The sequence below is a fragment of the Dromaius novaehollandiae genome, chromosome 15 (assembly GCF_036370855.1).
Source record: "Dromaius novaehollandiae isolate bDroNov1 chromosome 15, bDroNov1.hap1, whole genome shotgun sequence".
In the NCBI taxonomy this organism is placed as follows: domain Eukaryota; kingdom Metazoa; phylum Chordata; class Aves; order Casuariiformes; family Dromaiidae; genus Dromaius; species Dromaius novaehollandiae.
The window spans coordinates 17,693,573-17,713,782 of NC_088112.1; the positions used below are offsets into that span (position 1 = coordinate 17,693,573).

A 20,210-nucleotide genomic window follows, 5' to 3' on the forward strand; every position below is an offset into this window, starting at 1 on the left:
TCTTAAAGTGACACTAGAGGTTTACAAAGGGTTTTTTCTTTTCTTTTTTTTCTAAGTGTTGAGGTTCCAATATTTTTTTTTTAAATCAACCTTAACATTAAGAAGTTTGATGCAGTCACTCCTTTAAGTTCAGGTAAAAAAAAAAAAAAAGAACTACAAAAATATATGCAAGAGAAAATGAGCACTTATATTGTAGTTTAAGTAAGATGCCTTGCCCTTGAATTCCAATACCCCTATGTAAGGAATAATGTGGGTTATCTGTACAAAATATTTTGATCCTTTTCAATAAGAAAAAAGCAACAGAAACTATACAAAAGCTGAAATGTCATGAAACTTTCGTATTTAAAAAATAGTTCATTGGAACAGCGTCCTGAACCACTTTTGTGAGCAGTCCTGTAAGTATCCTCCAGCAATATACTGCAAGGCACTTGCTTTGAAAGTCACCGTTTCCATTCCCTTTGCACAGGGAAGACTTCTTGAGATAAGAGATCAGAAGTTTCTTTAAAAGGAGATAAAGCAAGAGCCTGTTCTGCTGGTCACGGCTGCGCCCTGCGCGCGACGCCCGTGGCAGGCTCGGGGCTGCAGGCCTTTCTCCCTCTTAGGCTGCCTCCGTCTCCCAAAAGAGGGGCAGGCCAAGGAATAAATGAACGGAGGCTCTTGGAGCCAGTCTGTAGTTTCTTTCTGGCAAAGTGAACAGACAGGAGCAAGGCAGGAGGCAGCGCACGCCCTGACCAAGAGGTCGGTCTGCTGCTGCCGGGAAACCTCCCTCAGACAGAAGATGGTGGCCCTCGCCTTTGGCCCTGCTCAACCACACGCTTACACAGGTGCTTTCGGCCTTTCCCGGTGGAAATCAAGCATGCTGTTAACCACGTGCTTTAAACGCTTGTGGCCAAAAAGGCAGGATAACTGGGGTCATCTTCCCCTCCCGGCTCTGAGAGGAGCAGCCTCGGCACAGGCGCGGCGGTGGCGCCGGCCCCGGGCGCTTCGCGCGCGGCCATGTCGTGCCCCACAGGAGCAGCGCGCTTCACCTTCCGCCCCCGCGTCTCCCGCCGTGGCACCGTCGGCGAAGTCCCCGGGTGAGGCCGCCACTCCCCGCCGCCGCGGCCCCTGGATGCGGCGAGCCGGGCGCTCCCAGGCCGGGAGGGGCAGAGGGGGGCCGGCCGCGCCGGGGCTGGGCTGGGCGAGGGGAAGGGCGCGAAGCGGCCGCGGCCCTCCGCCCCCGGGCGGCTCTGCCCCCGCCGCGCACCCGCTCGGAGCCCCGGGCGGAGCAGCCCCAGCGCCCGCTCCCGCGACCAATGAGCTCGGCGGCAGGGGCCGACCCGGCCGCGCTATAAGAGCCGCGGCGGCCGGGGAGGCGGCAGTCCCCGAGCGAGGCCGTCGGGTGGGAGCTGTGTGCGTTTTCTGTCAGCGGGAAGGGGCGGCGCGGCCATGTGTGGTGAGTAGCGGCGGCTCCCGCCGGCCGGTGGGGAAGGGGTGAAGGAGCCGCGGGCAGCCCCCCGCCCCCGCCCCAGGCGGCTGGGGAGCCCCTTTCCAGCCCGCTGCGGGAGCGCAGCCCCTGTGCCTGCGGGCGGGACGGAGCCGGCCGAGGCGGGGGCTCCTCGCAGACAAAGCGGGCTGTGTCTGGGGCCGATCGCGTCCCCCCTCGGGATGCGCTGCGGCGGGGACGGCACAAGAGCCGCTTTATTTTTGCAATAGCGCCTGGCTCGGGGTGCTGGGAGGAGGTGTGAGGCTCCCGGCGTCCTGCCCCTCCTGGCAGCGGTTTGTTCCGGAGACTTGTCCGGCTGCATCCATTTTGTGGGGACGGGGAGCTGGCGGGGAGCGCGACCGGCTCTCGGCCGCTCGTGCGGTGGTAGGTGAAGGCGAAGCCGCCGCCACGGTTCCCCACCCGCCGCCTTCTTTCAGAAACTTGCCATTCTTTCCCATAGCCTTATCTCCTTGTGTCCTGGCAGCTTGCCCCTAGGTCTTGTGAGCAAAACTGCAGTGTTTCCAATCACTCCGTGGTTTTGGGGGTATTTTTGGCCGGGTTGATAACCTTTGCTCCTGGTCCAGCTGCCTTAGCGGGTTGCCGCTTTGGCTGATGCACAAACTTCTTGGTGCTTTTGGCTCTGCCTTTCCTCAGCCGGTATCGTGGGCTCACTGTGACTCGGGTCCCAGCTACGGTGATAGGCAGCTTGTGGCTTTCAGACAAAGGTCGTGAAGGAGTTTAATTCTTAGCTGATGTGAGTTTATTCACTTTCCCTAATAAAGATGAGACGGTGAAGATAATGCCTACATCATGCATACAGTTGCTTAGGTATGCTCTGGATGAGATGAAAATCAAACTATGGATTTGAAGGTTGCTAATGCAACTTTTCTAGTTATGGAGGAAATCTTGGTAAAAATGTACCTATCTCTTCACTTAAACTTCTTCTCAGGTCTGAAATGACACTTCCACTGAAAGGAAAAAAAAAAATCTGAGCTGATACTTCTTCATAATGATGGTGAAAGCTCTTTTGTGAGATGCATACTGAAAGGGAGCTAGCTACTGCTCCCAAAATAGACTTGCTGAACTAGGTATCTTTTCCCTGCCTTTGCATCCTCTTTAATTGTAACTTCAGAAAGAGCAAGGCATCTAGCAAGGGGCTTCTGCTTGAATGGAAACACGAGATGATATTGTTTGAGCATCTGGGTGCCTCTTAACCCACTATCAACAAAACAAACTCGGAAAGACCTTTGTTTGTCTTCTAAGGAAAAGCTCTTCAGGTGAGAGACTTGGCTCTCTGCCTAAGCAAACCAAAGGTATTGGTCGCAGGCACCAAGATATATGATGTATAAAGCTTAACACATCTGGGCTATACCGATTGCGAAATCAGGGTGTTAGCAGTGTTGAATGAGTTTGGTAGAGCTAGCCTGGGGTGGAGTAACAGAGTGAGTATGAAAGGGAAAGGATAATTTATGAAATGCAGTGAGAGTAGTGTTAGCTTGTTACTGGCATTGAGCTCCCTCCCATCAACACTTGGAGACCAAGCACCTTCAGTGATAGCAAAATGGGTAAATGTTCCAAAGAAGTGGACTAAAATGCTACTGAAAGGAAAAGGTTTGGGGAGTTGTTGATCTGATTCCCAGACGCTCTTTAAAAATCCAAGCTGGTTTACTTGAGGTTTGTTAACACGGAAGATATCCCCTATCTTCATGATATATTGAATCTGCTGTAGGAAGTGCAGGAGTCCTTGAAGTTCTCTGTTCAGTCAACAATTTTTAAATTACTGTTTTATTTTTTTAATATCTTTCCAGGTTTAAATGTGAAAAATATACCCTGTTGTTGTCTTCATGTGCTACCTGAAGTCAGAAATTTAAGTTTTCTGTTTGGAAAATACACTGATCGTTAAATCCTGGCATAAACATACTTTTTAGGAAACAAACTTGAGATATTATCACTCTTATGTATACAAAGACAGTATAGCAAAGGCAACGCAGGGTTTAGAAAAAGAAACATGGGTAAAACATTCTTAGACTCATCTACCAAATTTAAATCAAAATCCATTTCATCAGGAAGTGACACCAAATCTGGGACTAAGTTTGTGACATCAAAACATGCTTACCCCAATACTGAACAGAGGCTTCCTTTTACTTTAAAAAAATCATTACTCTTGCTCAGATTTTAGGTATAGGCTGCCCCCTCCTTGATTTTGGTGAAATCTTGCAATTGCAAGTGTTCTTGTGGAATTTTCCCACAAAAAATACTCAATGAACTTTTTTTTTCCCCCTTCTTCTTAACACTGAGCTTGCAATCCTGGAAGGGAAAGGGGAAGCTCTAAACTCTCGGTATGCACATAAAGGGAGAGCCTTACCTTCTGTACCTGATTAAAGATGGTTTTAATAGTGTTTTAATGACCCTCTGTTTCCATTTTGAATATCCGATTCTAAAGGTAAGCTATACATCATGACTGATCTAGTTGATGCCTCCATGCAAACCCTGTGATTGTGGAGAGGTAAAGAGTAGATGTAGCATTCAGGTCGAGAGAGCAGTGCTCTAGTAAAATACTCTTTAAATGATTTCATTGGATTCCATGTTGTATATATGAGTTAGGGAAGTATTTCATTGCTGATACTGTGCTGACCCATAAAAAATTACCTCACTTAATACATAGCACTTCAGAATTGCATTAGGTTCCAAAGTGCTTGGGACTTCTACTGGGGAGTAGGGATGCAAGCTCTGTTGGAAAGGGCATCTAATAGCTTGGGGAGGCCATTATAAAGTAACTTACTAGTGTCACAGACCTCTCATGAGTATGATTCAACTCAGATTCAGTCATATTGGTGCGCTTCCAGAAGGAATTAAGCTACAAGAGGTCTTTTATCAAATGTTGTTTCTAAATGAGTTGTGCTTCCAGAAGGAATTAAGCTACAAGAGTCTTTATCAAATGTTTCTAAATGAGTTGAGCAATGTGCTTTAAATCTAGCCAAAATGATGACTGAGCAGGGAAGAAAATGTGCAAGTGGGTAAATCATGAAACAGAAAAAAATTCTAGAGGAAACCATGCTGAGAGTAAGATTTATTTCCTTTAACTGAAACCTTTTTTTGATATATTCCTTGACAAGTCAGGCTGCAGCTATTGCTTTCATTGTAATGGCCTCTAGTGACTTCTGAGTCTTCACGTCCACATGTGTGGAAGCACAGCTAGAGTTTCCTAGGAACAAGGATCCTTTAACAATTGCAGCACACTGGTAGCATTGTAAAGGCAGTCCCAAAGGAAGGTTTTTCCTGGAGCTCTGTGTAGTCAAAGATGCCACATGGAACATACAAGTGCGATGTGTCTTAAATACATTGTGAAATCTGGTCTAGAAAGTAGAGTTGGATCTGAAACGAGGTGTGTAGCAATGTTTTGGAATGATGTTGAGAAATTTGTATTGAAGAATGCTGCTCTTGAGGTTCGTGGTTAGTGCCAAAGAACGGTAAATGTTGGTCTGGAAAAACGATCAACAAGCTCTCAGTCTAAGGTGGCTTTATATAACTGGAGGCATTATTTTTGAAGCTTCATCCATGAAGAACAGTATTTAGAAGGTGCTCAAATACCTAAATACCTCTTTAAATGCAATTATTGTCTTAATATCTCCATTAATATTGGACACTCCGGAAATTATTAGACTAGTCTGCTCATAAATCTCACCTCTGTAGCAGAAAAGGATTTTCCACCCTTAATGCCTGCAAGATATATTCCAAGACCAGTGTAATACTCGTAGTCTCACTGTCAACTCAACAGTATTAATGGCTTAAAACCAGTGGAGTGACTGCATTCACAACAATATAAGATTTACTGGTTTATTATAATAGCTTCTTCACTGCAGCCATTGACAGTTCAAAATCCTTAATTGAAGGGGAAAAGGTTGTTAAATCCCTAGAAAGGCTTTTTCTGTTAAAAATGTGCTTTTCTGAACTACTAACTATTGAACACTAAAAGTCTGTTTTTGCTAATGTGCTTTTTTCCAGTAGTTTGACTTCCTCTGATTTGTTGATTAAAGAAACTGTTGAAACAGTGAAATTAGATATGTCTGGAGTACAGATTTCTAGGATATCGGTATCTGTTGGGATACAGATTTCCAAGAGTTAATAACAAGGCCTAATCTATTCTTATAAGTGTACAAGTCCCAGAAGAGTAGTAAACAGAGGAAAGTAGTGGTTGTGTTTTTCTTTTCAGCTCACTCTTTTACTATTTAAACAGCATCCACCAAACTATAGTTTAAAAAAGGGGGGGAAAAAAAAACCCAAAACCCTTGCCTACTTCTGCTGAACAAAAGTGTGAGAATAGCATATTTAAAAAAAAAAAAAAAAAAACCCTTTAGTGATGACAGGTCTATTTGAGAGAAGAGGTATCAGACTTGTGGACTCTATTAGACTGTCTGTTTGCAAAGTAGGCAAGCAGTGAGTTCACATCTTTTCTGTGACCCCTCTGTAAGAGTTGGCCTGAATCATGTGGGGCATGTAAATGAATCTTATGTCTCTGTCAAGTTGGGATTGGCAGACAGGGTTGTGGTGAGACAGTGCAAAGGGTGAATGCTTGGTTTTTTTTGGGTGACCCTGTTCTGTATCTTCTCTTTCTTCCCTTTGTTGTCCTATCCTTTTGACTTCTGCCCTTTCTTTATATTTTCATGTCTATTCTCTTCCTGCTGAAGTGACTGGTGTGTATCAGATTAAGCTGGAGCCTTTCAGAAGTAGATGCTGTGCCTACTACCTACCCTTGGGCATTCAGGACTGTGACTTTGGTTACAAAAGTCTCCTTGTGTTAGTATGGGTGAATATATTCCTTCTTTGAATGTCTAGTTTTAGATCTGGATACAAAATAGATCACAGTGTTCCCATTTTCAGCTGTGGTTTTCATGTAAAGTAGAATTTTCTTAAGCTTTCTCAAATGCTTAACTCTTGGTGGGTAACGTCAGGAGGAGAGTGAAACTGGCTATGAAAGCTTGTGTGTTTGCTTGAAGAAAATGATGGTCTGCATTCATTTATTGTATTTGAATTTTTCTTTCCATTTAAAAACCCTATAGTAAGAATAAATGGGAAGTCAGGTTCTCCTGGGACACTTCTGTGATGCTAATATAGAAAGACTTTAAATTCAGTTTGAAGGGATATAAACTCAATCTTTCCTTCTTTCCCCCCCCCCTTCCCCTTTAAACAGGAATTTTTGCTTATCTGAACTACAGAGTACCTCGGACTCGGAAGGAAATATTTGAGACTCTGATAAAAGGATTACAGAGACTGGAATACAGAGGATATGACTCTGCAGGTATGTAAACTTACTCAGCAAATTAATGTTAGCAACCAGTAGCTACTTACGTGACTTTTCATGGACTTTTAACTTCTGCATCTTGGGGTTTGTTTTTGTTTATTTTTTTATTTTTTATTACTGCCAGTTGAAAGATCAGAGCCCCTTACTTTGATTCTTGGAGTTACTTCTCCTACTTTCCTCAGGTGTTTAGGTCTATAATCAGATGGTGGTTGAGGTTTAGCACACATAAGCAAAGCAAACAGTGTGAGGAAGAACAACTCCATGCATGGTGATGTGGTTTGTGCCTCAAGTATTCTTCTGCATGTGTATTCTAGTAAAAAGATGAGGAAGCTTAACTAATTCACATTAAAAAGCAAATTTAATGTCATCAGGAAAAATATATCAGCCTGTCCTTGGGCAAAATTTGAGATAACTTTTGTATATGTTTTCATCTATGCAATGGATGTAGACTTGATCTAGTTTGATTTGAATATATACATACACTAGTCTAGTGCCAGGCTTCAAGTATGTGTCTTTGGAGGATGATTTTGAAGTTATTGTTGTGTTTGTGTGTGCTTGTCTGTATCTTCTCAGCCTTTCCTTCATCTAGTATGTTTCATGGTTTAAATAACACTTGTAATTGTGTCCTAAATTGTAGGTGTGGCAATTGATGGAAATAATAATGAAGATAAAGAAAGGTTCATCAAACTAGTTAAGAAAAGAGGAAAAGTAAAGGCCCTGGAAGAAGAGTTGTACAGTAAGTGTCTTAAAATCTACACCTTCCCTTGGCTTCCCAATCATAGTATATCTGCATCTCAGCAGAAAGTGAAACTGTGAGATTAAAGTTAGGGTTTTATACCAATGATAATTGCATTGTATAATTTGATAGTTATAAATTGTTTTTGCCCCCCAAATCTGCACTTGCAAAGCAAGCTAACCTTCAGCTGTAGTACTGTGAAATTATCAGTCTGCTCCCCCTCTTTGGTCGCTTCTGTGTTTAAGACCTACGGTCCCTTGCTACACTGCTTGCATGATTTCTGTGCTTGGCAAATGAAATGTCAGAGCATGGACTCTGAAAGAATTTACTAACATTTAAATAGCTGGCTGTCATCACAGTATGTTTTATACAGTGCTTCCATCTGTGAAGAACTGAAGTTGTGTTTTAATGCATTTATATTATGATTTATAGGAATGTGGTTTATTAGCCTATCTGTTACTATTGGCTGAAAATGCTTGATTCATGGCAAACAGTTTTAATCACAGTAACTTGAACTGTCTAAAGTGTAATGTTGAGAAAGCAGATAGTTTAAAAGGAGGGTGGAAGATGGCTTTGAAATTTTTTGCCTGTAAAAATTCTTGGAGTTTTATTAGTTGTGTGTGTGTTTGTGTGTGAGGCAGACTCAACTTCAGATATTCAGTAAATTAATTTCTTGTGTGTAGAACAAGACAGCCTGGATTCAAAAGCGGATTTTGAAACACACTTTGGAATTGCTCATACTCGCTGGGCAACTCACGGAGCCCCCAGTGCAATAAACAGTCACCCTCAGAGATCAGATAAGAAGAATGGTATGTATTCTCTGTAAGACTTAAATTGTGTGAATTTGAAATGGTTGAATTTACATAGTACAAATAGCCTGTCTTCTTGCTAGTATTATGGTCTCTATTCTGTATACTAGGGCTAAGCTGTTGCAATTCTGTTTAGGTCAGATGTTCTTACGATAAAGTAGAATCTCTTCCATGGCTAAAGTAATATTGTAAAAGATTAATGAGATCTGTTCTCTGAAAATTGATGCCAGTTAGTGGGCAACATTCTTCTTTTAAGAGGTAAGACTTCACAAATGTGAATGTAAGTGCATCGGAGCATTCAGGCTGGCAAGGAGAGATTCATGTAGTTTCTCACCTGAGAGATGACTTGGTGCTATTCTGCTAGATATAGTTTAAAACTATCTTGATGCTTAGGAAGAACCTTTATATGCCTTCAAAATTTCCAGGCTTCTGTGTTCTTACGCATGTTGTGATAAACTGAGATCTGAAAACTGTAGTAAGTAGTTTCTGGTGTACTTCTAAGCTGTTTTCTCTAACTTTGTGCACTGAGTTAAATATCTTAGTTTTCTGTTGTTTAATTTTTCTTTCAGAATTTGTTGTAATCCATAATGGAATCATCACAAATTATAAGGACCTGAGAAAATTTCTGGTGAGTTTGTGGCAACTCAGCTATATAAAGTAAATACCCTATCATCCAACTCCATATATTTCATGATTTTGTTAGAATCTGAATTCAAGTTTCTCAGTATATCAGCTGTAAAATAGAGCATGAAGAAGGCTGCCTCATAAAGATACTCGGGAGCTGGTGAAGTGCAATGCGTTCTTGTATTCCTGAATGTAAAATTCTTATGAGTAGAACAGCATTGTGTACAAACTGTTTGTGAGTGTGTATATGCGTTGGGCTCCCTCCTGTCCTGTTGCTTAACAGAGGCTAAGCAAGTCTTAACACTACTGTGTTTCCAAAAGACTAAGCTATGACAGGGTAAGTCTTTATATTTTCTTTACTGTGATATACATGTACTAGCCCAATGTAAAGCTCTGAGCAGTCTATTTTACTGTGCCCTTTCTGGTGGGAGACAGTGGAAAGTCTCTTCTGTGCTTCTTGCCTGAAGATGAAAACATTTCTTTCTTCGCTGTATGATATTTCAGGAGAGCAAAGGCTATGAATTCGAGTCTGAAACGGATACAGAAACAATCCCCAAACTGATCAAATACATGTATGACAACAGAGAGAGTGAGGATACCAGTTTCTCAGCCTTGGTAGAACGAGTGATTCAGCAGTTGGTAAGTGGGAAGTTCCTGCCCCCGCCCCCCAGTGCTAAAGGGAAAACCATTTATGGGGCTCCTTAGAATTCTGCATTCATGCATTTGGATCTTCTGCAACGTTCCTTAGAAGGTGTTGCAAATAATGCTCCTTGGCTTTTGAATTATGTTTAATAGACCAAGGGATTAGATTAAAACTTTGGATACTTCAAAGGCTTCTTGATGGTAAATTTTAAAACTGCATTAGCAATTGCTTTTTTTTTTTTTTTTTGCTTCCCCCCCTTCCCTCTTTTTTTTTTTTTTAAAGTAAGCTTATCACAGTTTTTCTGTGAAGCAGCTTAATTAAAAAAGCAACAAACAACAACAAAAAAAAACTTGACAGGAGCCTCGGGGGTGTGTGTGTGTGTGAAATCTCTCTCATAAAGGGCAGTGTGCCCTTAAAGGCTATTCTGATCATGTTAAGACTGCTGTGATTCAGGTCTGTCTAATAGCTTGGTCTAACAACATGCCTTGGCTCATGCATTTGGAATTGGATCTAAAAAGCTGTAATGATAGCTTAGCTGATTCCTAGACTGGGAAGTGAGAATCTACCATTACTTAGTAAGTGAACTGTTTAAAAAAAATTCTGATAGATGCATTGCAAATTTAGTGTAAACTAACTTTGTTTTCTGCCCCAATTTCTGTGCAGATGTGCTTTCCTTGCCTTCCTGCAGTCTCATATGCTCTCTTTGCCTCCCTCTTCTCCTCCCTAAAGCAGCTCTATAGGATTCTTCCTAGAGCAGGGTGGGAGTACATGTAAAGGAAGGGCCTGTATGGGTTAAGAGGGAATAGTGCAGCAACCTGGTGAGGGGAATGGTGAATTCACCTGACCACAGAACAAGTGCAGAGTAGTCCCAGACTGGAATCCCTTTAAGAGGAGTGAATATTACCTTCCTTTTCTGTTTGTAAGGCAGGAGGGCTTTTGCTCTTGCTGCAGTAATACTTGTCGGCTTTACAAGCTGGAATAATGCTATATTATGTTTGATTGTATGTTCCTGTTTTTGTTCTCAGGTGAGGGTTTCCTCCTTAAACTAGAAGGAGTAACTTAAATTTTAGCTGAAAATGCATGATGAGGTGATGAGGAAAACCTACCTGCATGTTGCTATTAAAAGCAGTCTTCTAACACAATTTTTATGTTGATTACCAGTAAGGTCTCTGAGATTCCCCAGCTCTTGCACTGGAAGCTATTTTACTTTTATTTATAAAAGAGGCTGAAGTGTCTTGCCTTAGTACTTGCTTCCTGAGCTTTCAGCTGTTGCCTTGTATGTGTCTGTTAGGTTGTTCTGCTTCTCGACTAATTCCTTTAAAGGTGCAGTCTGCCTTCCAGGAAGAGAATTCCTGATAATAGTAATGAGCTTTCCCTTAGCAGCATCTCAGGAAGAGGGGCCCCAGTTTAATGAGACATGACTGGTTGAGATAAGTTGCTCAGGATTTTCTTTTCATCTGTCTTCATGGTTTTCAGGAAGGCGCTTTTGCATTGGTTTTCAAGAGCATCCATTACCCAGGTGAAGCTGTTGCTACTAGGTGAGTAAAAACCCCTTTTACATCAAATTCATGCTCTTGAAAGTAATAAATATTTGCCATTGCTAACATCACTTATCCTTAAAACCTCCATCTTTTAGTTTCTTATTTTTAAGTAGACTTACAGTGTGACCAACTCTGCTTACCAGGGAGCAAAAAATACTTGTTTAACTCAAATTCAGTAGGTGGATGCACTACTGGAATCCCTGTGAAATCCAGCAAAGCTCTACTGAGCTATTAAATATAACTTAATTTGAGCTCTACAGACTTCAGATCACAGAATTCCAGTGACTCTGTGTGATGATTTGGTTTCATAAAACATTGATTCTCTGTGTAATCTTTTGCTTGTTTTTGCTTAATAAATTAGACATGATGCCTCACTCTTGAGGATGCAAGCACATTAGTGAAAAGAAATCAGATGATGTATTCTTGATTCATGCAAATACACTTTTAGTTGGAGATCATCTAGCTGCTGCTTGCAGAAGAGTTTGCTGCTGACAAACTCACTCCTGTAGTCTGCCCCTTTATCTGTTACAGCATCTGAACAGAAAAGTTGTGTTAGGAGTATGCTAACATTTCTGATATACTGAAAAGGGGGTAGAGAGACTGTTGCATTTTTACCTCACTTTGAATAGAGACTGGGAGAAGTGTGTTCAGGCTGGCTAAAGTTCTGTCATGCTGATAGATTATACAAATAGTGGTCTCTAGCTGTCATGACATTCATGAGTTTTGTCTATATACATTCTACATTTATTTATGACTTGGAAAACAACTTTCAGGAAATGTAAGAATACTAAAGTAGCAAGTGAGGTAGCACTAGGATTAAAGGCTGCCTTATACTATGATTAAAAAGCCTATTGCTTCTCTGCCCTAGGCTAGGAATGCATTAAAACTGTGGAAAAGTGAGTTGTAACAGCACTTTAACTGGAGAACATCTTGTGAACTGTACTATTCCATATGTGGTACAAGTTTGGGTTTTTGGGGAGGAGGGGATTAAGATAAGCTAAACTTGTAGTCTAGCTAAATTTGTAATCTGAGGTATTGGGGGGTGAGTTACTCCAAAAAAAAAAAAAAAAAAACCAAAAAAACCAAAAACCCAAACCCCCAGGAATTAAAGTTCTCTAATGTGACACGTGACCCGTATAATTAAAAGAATGATCTTAAAATTCCACAGTTTCAGAGGTGCAGTGACAAAGGCTGACAGTTCTGAGCTTAAAAGGCTAAATGGTGGAATAGTATTCTAACAGTAAAGAGTGATAGAGTATATTGCTGGCTCACTTGACAGGCAGAGAAAGAGCTTTTCTTTAAACAGCTTAGCACAAGTGCTGTTTTTGTCATTATTGGAGGGAAAACAACTAGTTCATATTTATTATTGTCTACCTGAATGTAGATCTTGGCGGGGAGGGAGTGTGACTCACCTAAGCATGTGGCATTTATTCAGGTAAGGTTTTGGAGAATCTTGCATAACAAGCCAAAATTGTATAATTTCTGCCACATGATAGAGTTAGGATGAACCTCCTCCACTCTCATCCTATTTAGGGAGCCAGATGGGATGTTGTCCTTCAGGTTTGCAGATGTTCTTTGACTTCCCTGTGTGACGCTTTCTCTTTGTAAACTTGCGAATTTTCCCTTTGTAGGAGAGGAAGTCCTTTGCTTATTGGAGTTAGAAGCAAGTACAAGCTTTCCACTGAACAGATTCCTGTTTTATATAGGACATGTAAGTTGACAAACCCAATTCTACTATTTCTAAGAGCTAAAATTATTGCCACTTTATAAATAGAAGTGAGGTTAATTGGTTTCTGAACTATAAAACTACCAGATGATACCTGAAATTAGTAACAAAGATACTCTATTTTTGTACTTCTGAATGTGTAGCTCATGTAAAAGTCTTTGCCTGCTCCCCTTCCCCCTCAACATAACTACTACATGACCGTGATACCTTGAATCTGTATAGTCTGTAATCTAACTTGAACAGGTCAGGTTCTGCATTTCAGGTCTCATATTTTCAATTTAATAGGTAACATTGAGAATGTAAAGAATATATGTAATTCCCGAATGAAAAGACTGGACAGCTCTACCTGCCTGCATGCTGTTGGGGATAAGGCAGTGGAATTTTTCTTTGCTTCAGATGCAAGGTAGCAAAGTACTTAATTTTCCTTTCTCAAAACATTGTTTTTTGTCTAGAAGTGACACAGTTCTAGAAGTCTTATGTTGTCTTGCTGCTGTGCAATTGTTGTCTGACAGGATAGCTGCTTCTCTAGGTGGCTTTATAAAGGCCATGTGCTAAGATATGTAATAAATGTGGAGGCTTGACATCAGCACTTGAGTCGTAAGCGGGTTCAATATCTGCCAATCACTAACATCTTTGCCTCCCATGTAAAATGCATTCAGTGCAGGAAGGCAAGTTGAGTACAGATAGCCACTATCAGCAAAGTATTTGGGCAGAATATAGGTTAGTCTGGGGTTTTGATGTGTTAATCCTGCTATCTGAGGCTCAGAGGAGGAAATAGCGGTGTGGTTCCATCTTATCAGAAATTGGACATCAGGGACACACTTTTCTCTCTCAGAAGCAAGATCCTGATCTCAGGACTTGGTGCGAAATCCTGCTGTGCTTGGAGGCAAGATCAGCAGGAACTGGCTGTTGTGAGAGATGGTGGATCCTGAACTTTTTTTGCTACTGGTTCCTGTGAGAGTGCAGGAGGAGCAGCAGATGGAGCCATTTCCTTTAAGATGGCTCTACCTATAGTTATGTCAAAGAAGAAAAGGGGATTCGGAGTGGGTATGGATACAAACTTGCTTTTAGGAGTGCTGCTGCCACTTCTTACTGAAATGGCAGGTTTGCCTCACTTTGGTTTCCTTTCTGTAGTGCTATCATTGAGCACACCAACAGAGTAATTTTCTTAGAAGATGATGACATTGCAGCAGTAACTGATGGGAAGCTTTCAATTCATCGGCTTGAACGTTCAGCTAGCGATGATCCTTCCCGGGCCATCCAGACCTTGCAGATGGAATTGCAGCAAATAATGAAGGGTGGGTTGAAACATCTGTAAATCAATATAGTCAAAGACAAACAACTACTGATATTTGTGCTGTTTGTAGTGGGAGCTGGCAATTTCTGGGCTTGCGATTAAGGAGAATGTGGGCAGTATGGGACCCTATACATTTTTAGTCTCAGAAAAGAGTCTCAGGTGCTTCTTTGACCTCAATATTAAGTGAAAACTTAAATGATGTTAACATGATGCTGTTACCAAACTTGGACCGTAAACAAAGAGCTGAGATGGAAATGGAATAAGGAAGTGTCTTTAAGAAAAAGCTTCAATTACCTTGTCAGTGTTAGGAAAATGAAAACCGAGCAAGCTACCTATCCCTTCTTTCCTCTCACCTATCCCTAAACCTCTGTTTAAACTAACAACGTTAGCTTAAATCAGCTTGTTACCACAGCTCATCTTAAAAATTCTCTTTATAATAGTCATGCTTATGTACACAGTTTGTTGTTTCAAGTCTGTGTAATGTTTTTCTAAACAGGTAACTTCAGTGCATTCATGCAAAAGGAAATTTTTGAACAACCGGAATCAGTGGTCAATACTATGAGAGGCAGGGTGAATTTTGCGAGCAGCACAGGTAACTTAGTGCAACTCAAATGCCTGTTCTAAGCCAGCAAGATTTGAACATATTAATTAGAAAATAAAGTACAGCATTAATATATGCTTTTTCTTTTGCTTGTAACTACAGTTCTGCTGGGTGGTCTGAAAGATCATCTGAAAGAAATCAGAAGATGCAGAAGACTGATCATTATTGGCTGTGGGACCAGTTTTCATGCTGCAGTAGCTGTATGTTCAGCCTTAGTTAACATACATAAGTAACATCTAGCTGCTGGGTTTCTAGACAACAGCTCTTCACCTGTTTTTCCTTCTATATCTCATACTTGGCCTTTCATTCAGGGGTCTGACACTCTATTAGTTTTGCCTTTTATGCCACGTTCCTTATTAATGCTTCTGTTACCTGCTGTGCTAGAAATTATCTTCACCTTGGTGTTAGAGCTCTGATTGGTGAGCTGTAATGATCAATTTTTAAAATAAGATATTATTATCACTCTTAAGATGTGAAGATTTATATGGGTGACAATATTAATAAATGTTGTGTGCTGATTGAATTCAGACTCGACAAGTACTGGAAGAATTAACTGAGTTACCTGTGATGGTGGAACTTGCTAGTGACTTCCTGGATAGAAACACACCTGTTTTCAGAGATGATGTGTGCTTTTTTATAAGTCAGTCAGGTGAGTTGCTTCTACTGTTTGTCTTGAATTGAATGAAAATTGTAGAGAAAACAAAAACAAAAAACCCCCCCAAACAACAACAACAACAACAATACAACTTATTCCTGTCTCTTGCAAAAAGGGACAGTGGCTAATGAATTAGTCATCTATCTTGGATGAAAGTTTTGTTTCAGACTTGATTCAACAATGTAGACAATGAGTGAGTGCTAGAATGTTATTTTCAGTTGTATTTTGCATTTTTATAAGTGTGAATGCAGTTATTTAACTTCTGGAGTTTCACAGAGTAACTTCCTGTGTAGATTTTTTTAAGTTTTTTGGGTACCATTACTGTCCTGTATCAGCCTTAAATGTCAGCGTGTAAATGCTTTCTAGGTGAAACTGCAGATACACTTATGGCCTTGAGGTATTGTAAAGAACGTCGTGCTCTAACAGTTGGCATCACAAACACAGTTGGAAGCTCAATATCCAGGGAGACTGACTGTGGTGTACATATCAATGCAGGCCCTGAGATAGGTGTGGCAAGCACAAAGGTAATTGCTGTTCACTGTTTGTCTTTCATACTTTTACCACTGTGGAATGCAATTAAAATTTTAATTGTGGCCCTTCAGATTGAGATCATGCTAACTCTCTACAGGCTTAACTGCTAAATGTTTTGTTTTGTCTGCAGGCTTATACCAGCCAGTTTGTGTCTCTTGTAATGTTTGGCCTAATGATGTCTGAAGACAGAATTTCCCTGCAAAAAAGGAGACAGGAAATCATTAGTGGACTACAATCGCTACCGGGTATATTGATAATCTGGAGGTGGAGAGGGACAGGAGGAGATGTTTGAAGAATTTAAAATATGACTTGGAGATCCTTAGAATGTTTTTTCCTTTATCTAACTTTAACCCCCTGACCCCTTCCTCCTTCCTCCCCCCCCCCCCCCCCCCAAAAAAAAAGTAGACAATGTAAGAAAAAATGACTGTTAGCTCTGTGCTACTTGCCAGTTTTACAAGTACCTTTCCAAGAAACTTGGCAGGAAGATCAGAAGGTCTCGTAGGTTATGTTCTCTAATTACAATAGAGTAGTTCTGTCTGAGAAATATTCTTTGACTTAATTTGATAATTCTAACTCTTAAAGCCTTTCAGCTTAAACCAGTATTGATAAAAGGAAATTAAAGCTGACTTTAAGATAGTTGTTCAAAACTTGCTGTAGCAGTACAAATGGAATGTATGGACACTGCTATAACCAATAATTTGCATAGAAAACTTGTTACTGAAAATAAGGCTGGACAGGGCATACTTAAGCTATAGTCAAAGTTACAAGAATAGAGTTAACAGTTGAATTATGTTAAACATATTTGCCATAATGGATCACTGAACATCCTACTATAAGCAAATTGGTAAATGCTATTTCTTCTAATTGATAGAATTTTTATATGTGCTTTTTATGTGATCTGATAGAGATGATTAAGGAAGTCTTGTCTCTGGATGAGAAGATACATGATCTGGCTCTTGAACTGTACAAGCAAAGATCACTGCTGGTTATGGGTCGTGGATATAATTATGCCACGTGTCTGGAAGGAGCTCTGGTATGAACCTCTTGAAATCCTTGGACATTATTTTAAATAAACTATGTTGCAGAAACAATAAAAGTTGACTTCTTATATTAAATTCTGTTTCAATAAAATTGCTTTCTATAACTTAGATCAGCTAGTCCTCTTGGATTGAACAAATACATCAGATGAACCTAGATACAATATCACTCTCGTTTCTTTCCCATAATAACTGCAGTGTTTAGTAAATGTATTTAAAATAAACAAAACCTTAAAATGCTGCACTGTCTGACAATATCCTCATAAAAACAGCGACCTGATGTTCAGATGGGACATTCATGCAGGAAACTGCTAAGTTCTGTAATGAACATCCTGGTGTAACAGATGTTTATCCATGTCTCACGGAAGATTGAAAAGCTAAAGGTAGACTGCATTACCTAAGTTTGTGCTGGGTGTTAGGGAGTAGCCAATAGACACTTTATAAACCTTTCTTGCTTATCTGCAAATGCGAATATATGGACAAACTGTTTTCTCCAGCCAGCAGCCTCTTAGAAATCCCAGCATGCGAGCTTGTCTGTTTTAGACATTAACTGATCTTTGGAAAATATCAACTTGATACTGTATATCTGTAGTTAAGTAGCAAATGTGTAGCCTTGATGTTTTGCTTCTTGTGGCCTTTATTTCCCATTTGATTTATTGGCAACTTGCTGGAACTTGCTTTTTAGAAAATCAAAGAAATCACCTATATGCATTCTGAAGGCATCCTAGCTGGTGAGCTGAAACATGGGCCATTAGCACTAATAGATAAACAAATGCCTGTTATCATGGTGATAATGAAAGATCCTTGCTTCACCAAATGCCAAAATGCTCTGCAACAGATCACAGCTCGACAGGTAAGCTGTTTACTTAACCAGTGTCACAGGGAAAGAGAACGGTGTGTGTTGAAATGTATTGCTGCTGACTGTGCTTCAGAAATAGGATGTATTTTTTTTCTAATTATAAAGTTGCAAGTAAAGTGCTATATCTGCATCATAACTTGCCATTAAAGTAATGGAAAACTGACTGCATGTGGGTGTTTTTTGGTTTTGAAACAAATGGAATAATGTTAAAACACTACAGGATGAAAACATTCAATTCTCATTTACATAATGGCTTTTGTCACTCATACTGTTGTGCAAGACTGACATTGTTCTTGTCACTATCGAGTGTCTTCAAATGTATTACAGACATGCTGTGAACCAGTATCTCAAAGCAGTTCTAACCCAGATCTTCACTAGCTCTTTAAAAATCTTATTTTCAGGGTCGCCCAATCATTCTGTGTTCCAAAGAAGACACAGAAAGCTCAAAGTTTGCCTACAAAACAATTGAGCTGCCTCATACAGTTGACTGCCTTCAAGGAGTCTTGAGTGTTATTCCCCTCCAATTGCTTTCGTTCCACCTGGCTGTTCTCAGAGGATACGATGTAAGTGCTTTCTATATTTAGGCAATCCAGTTAGAGTTGTGTGAACTTCCTCCTACCAGTGTAAAGTGAGAGATACAGTTATATGGCATTTCTAACAAAGAACTGCGATAGTAGTTAGTGGCACTGGTAATGACTGTGATAGCAGAGGTGACATTTTAGTGCCAGTTCTTCAGCTCTATTTTTGTAATTGGCATCCTTAAAAACAAAGTCATAAATATAACTTGTTCAGTTTTATTAGTTAAGAATGCAGATAAGACTTCTTCAGAAAACTAAATCTTAAAATATGATGTTGCACATCAACTTGGAATAATTCAATGTTTCATACAGCTTAGTTTGACCCTTGCTCAGTAAGTCAGTTTGATAATGACTCTTTTGAAAAGGTACCTCGTGCAAAACAGTACTTGTTAGGAGGGCTTTGAAAGCAAGGATGAAGTCAAGTGACTCATTATCTGCAGGCCTATAGTCTCTTGTGTGCGTTAATGAGCTCTGCTCTACCTAAACACATTAGGAAGTCTTAAAGAAGCACACATGAAGTGTCAGATGCAAAATGTCAGTTTTACTGTCATATACTGAAAGTCTGTCTTTTCATTTTAGGTCGACTTTCCAAGAAATTTGGCCAAATCTGTTACTGTAGAATAACAGCCAGGAACAGCTGATGTTTTTGTCACCAGACCTCTAAGTTATACTTGTATAAATGTGTTTTTCTGAATTGATAGGTACACACTTTTCTAAAGAGAATGATAGCGCTAACAGGAAAGTGTCGGAAGGCTTTATCTTCTTTTAATGCAGCTTTAAAAGCTTTTGATGTGCCTTGTACCCAAGTGCTTTTGCTCACAGCAAATGTTCTTCTAAGTTCTGAAATTGCCAAAGGAGAAGATAAAAATCATTGTTTACACATGGTATACTGAATGAACTTTTCTACTGTGCAATATATATATAGCTCTTATCAGAGCAACTGTGAACATTTTTTTAGCCTACACTACTTAATTAGTTTCAAAGACATAGTATTTATAAGTACAATTGTATAGCTTTTTTAAGTTATTTTTTTAAGTATGTTGCTTATCTGTAGCATTGATAATGCTCAGAATGTAAATACTGAGCATGTTGATGCTTGTGTACGGTTGTTAGCTCTTTTCTACTTCAGCCTTAAACTGGAAATCTGTTACCCCTCTTCCTCCTCAGCTTGCCCTCCCACTTTGCATCTGTTTGTATTTAACCAGTCTGTTCCAAAGCTCTTCTGTGGCTGTAAATTCCCAGCTATGTTTTAAATTTCTCCTTTCAATGAATTATTTGAAAAGCCAGAGCAACATTTTGCTTTGTATGCTGCCCCAGCTCTTATTTGCATAACATGTACAGTGCAGCAAAATAAGGGAACTGGATGTCTTTCAAGCAATACTTCTGTTTAAAGAGTGTACAATGAAATTACTATGCAATTAAAGAAAAATTATGTAAATTCTTGCAGTTTCAGCTTTTTTTTTTTCCCACCTGACTCCTCCTCATTTCAGGTCTGAACATTGGTACAATACTGCAGTGCTCTGATGCCAGTAGGAGAGACGGTGTCCTCCTAGTTCTGCCTAAGCCCTGGTATCAGGAGTTCTTTCTCTTCTGTTTCTTGAGATAGGTGTGGGTGAGTTTCTTTGTTTTTATGTAACATGGATCTCCTTTTAGCTACAGGTCCTTGTACAAAAGGTGGACACCTCACTCTTCCTTCTCCAGCAGCTGTATCTCAAAACAGTAAGTTGGGTTTAGGTAGTTTGCTCCATATCACAATCTGTCTGGGCACATGAGAAGTAGAATTTGGTGAGTGCTCCTCAGTGTTTT

At 40.3% G+C, this 20,210-nt stretch overlaps 1 protein-coding gene across 1 annotated transcript; it reads left to right on the forward strand.

The window, feature by feature from the left end:
* Nucleotides 1-1,184: 1,184 nt before the first annotated feature.
* Nucleotides 1,185-19,842, forward strand: GFPT2 (glutamine-fructose-6-phosphate transaminase 2). Its single transcript, XM_026101968.2, has 19 exons — nucleotides 1,185-1,435; nucleotides 6,657-6,764; nucleotides 7,405-7,503; nucleotides 8,187-8,312; nucleotides 8,882-8,940; nucleotides 9,441-9,575; nucleotides 11,056-11,117; nucleotides 12,752-12,831; nucleotides 13,132-13,249; nucleotides 13,981-14,144; nucleotides 14,640-14,735; nucleotides 14,847-14,944; nucleotides 15,273-15,393; nucleotides 15,766-15,923; nucleotides 16,061-16,175; nucleotides 16,836-16,963; nucleotides 17,653-17,820; nucleotides 18,228-18,389; nucleotides 18,984-19,842. Exons 1-19 carry the CDS (start codon nucleotides 1,429-1,431, stop codon nucleotides 19,026-19,028), a joined length of 2,049 nt encoding a protein of 682 aa, XP_025957753.1. The 5' UTR covers nucleotides 1,185-1,428; the 3' UTR covers nucleotides 19,029-19,842.
* Nucleotides 19,843-20,210: the final 368 nt, after the last annotated feature.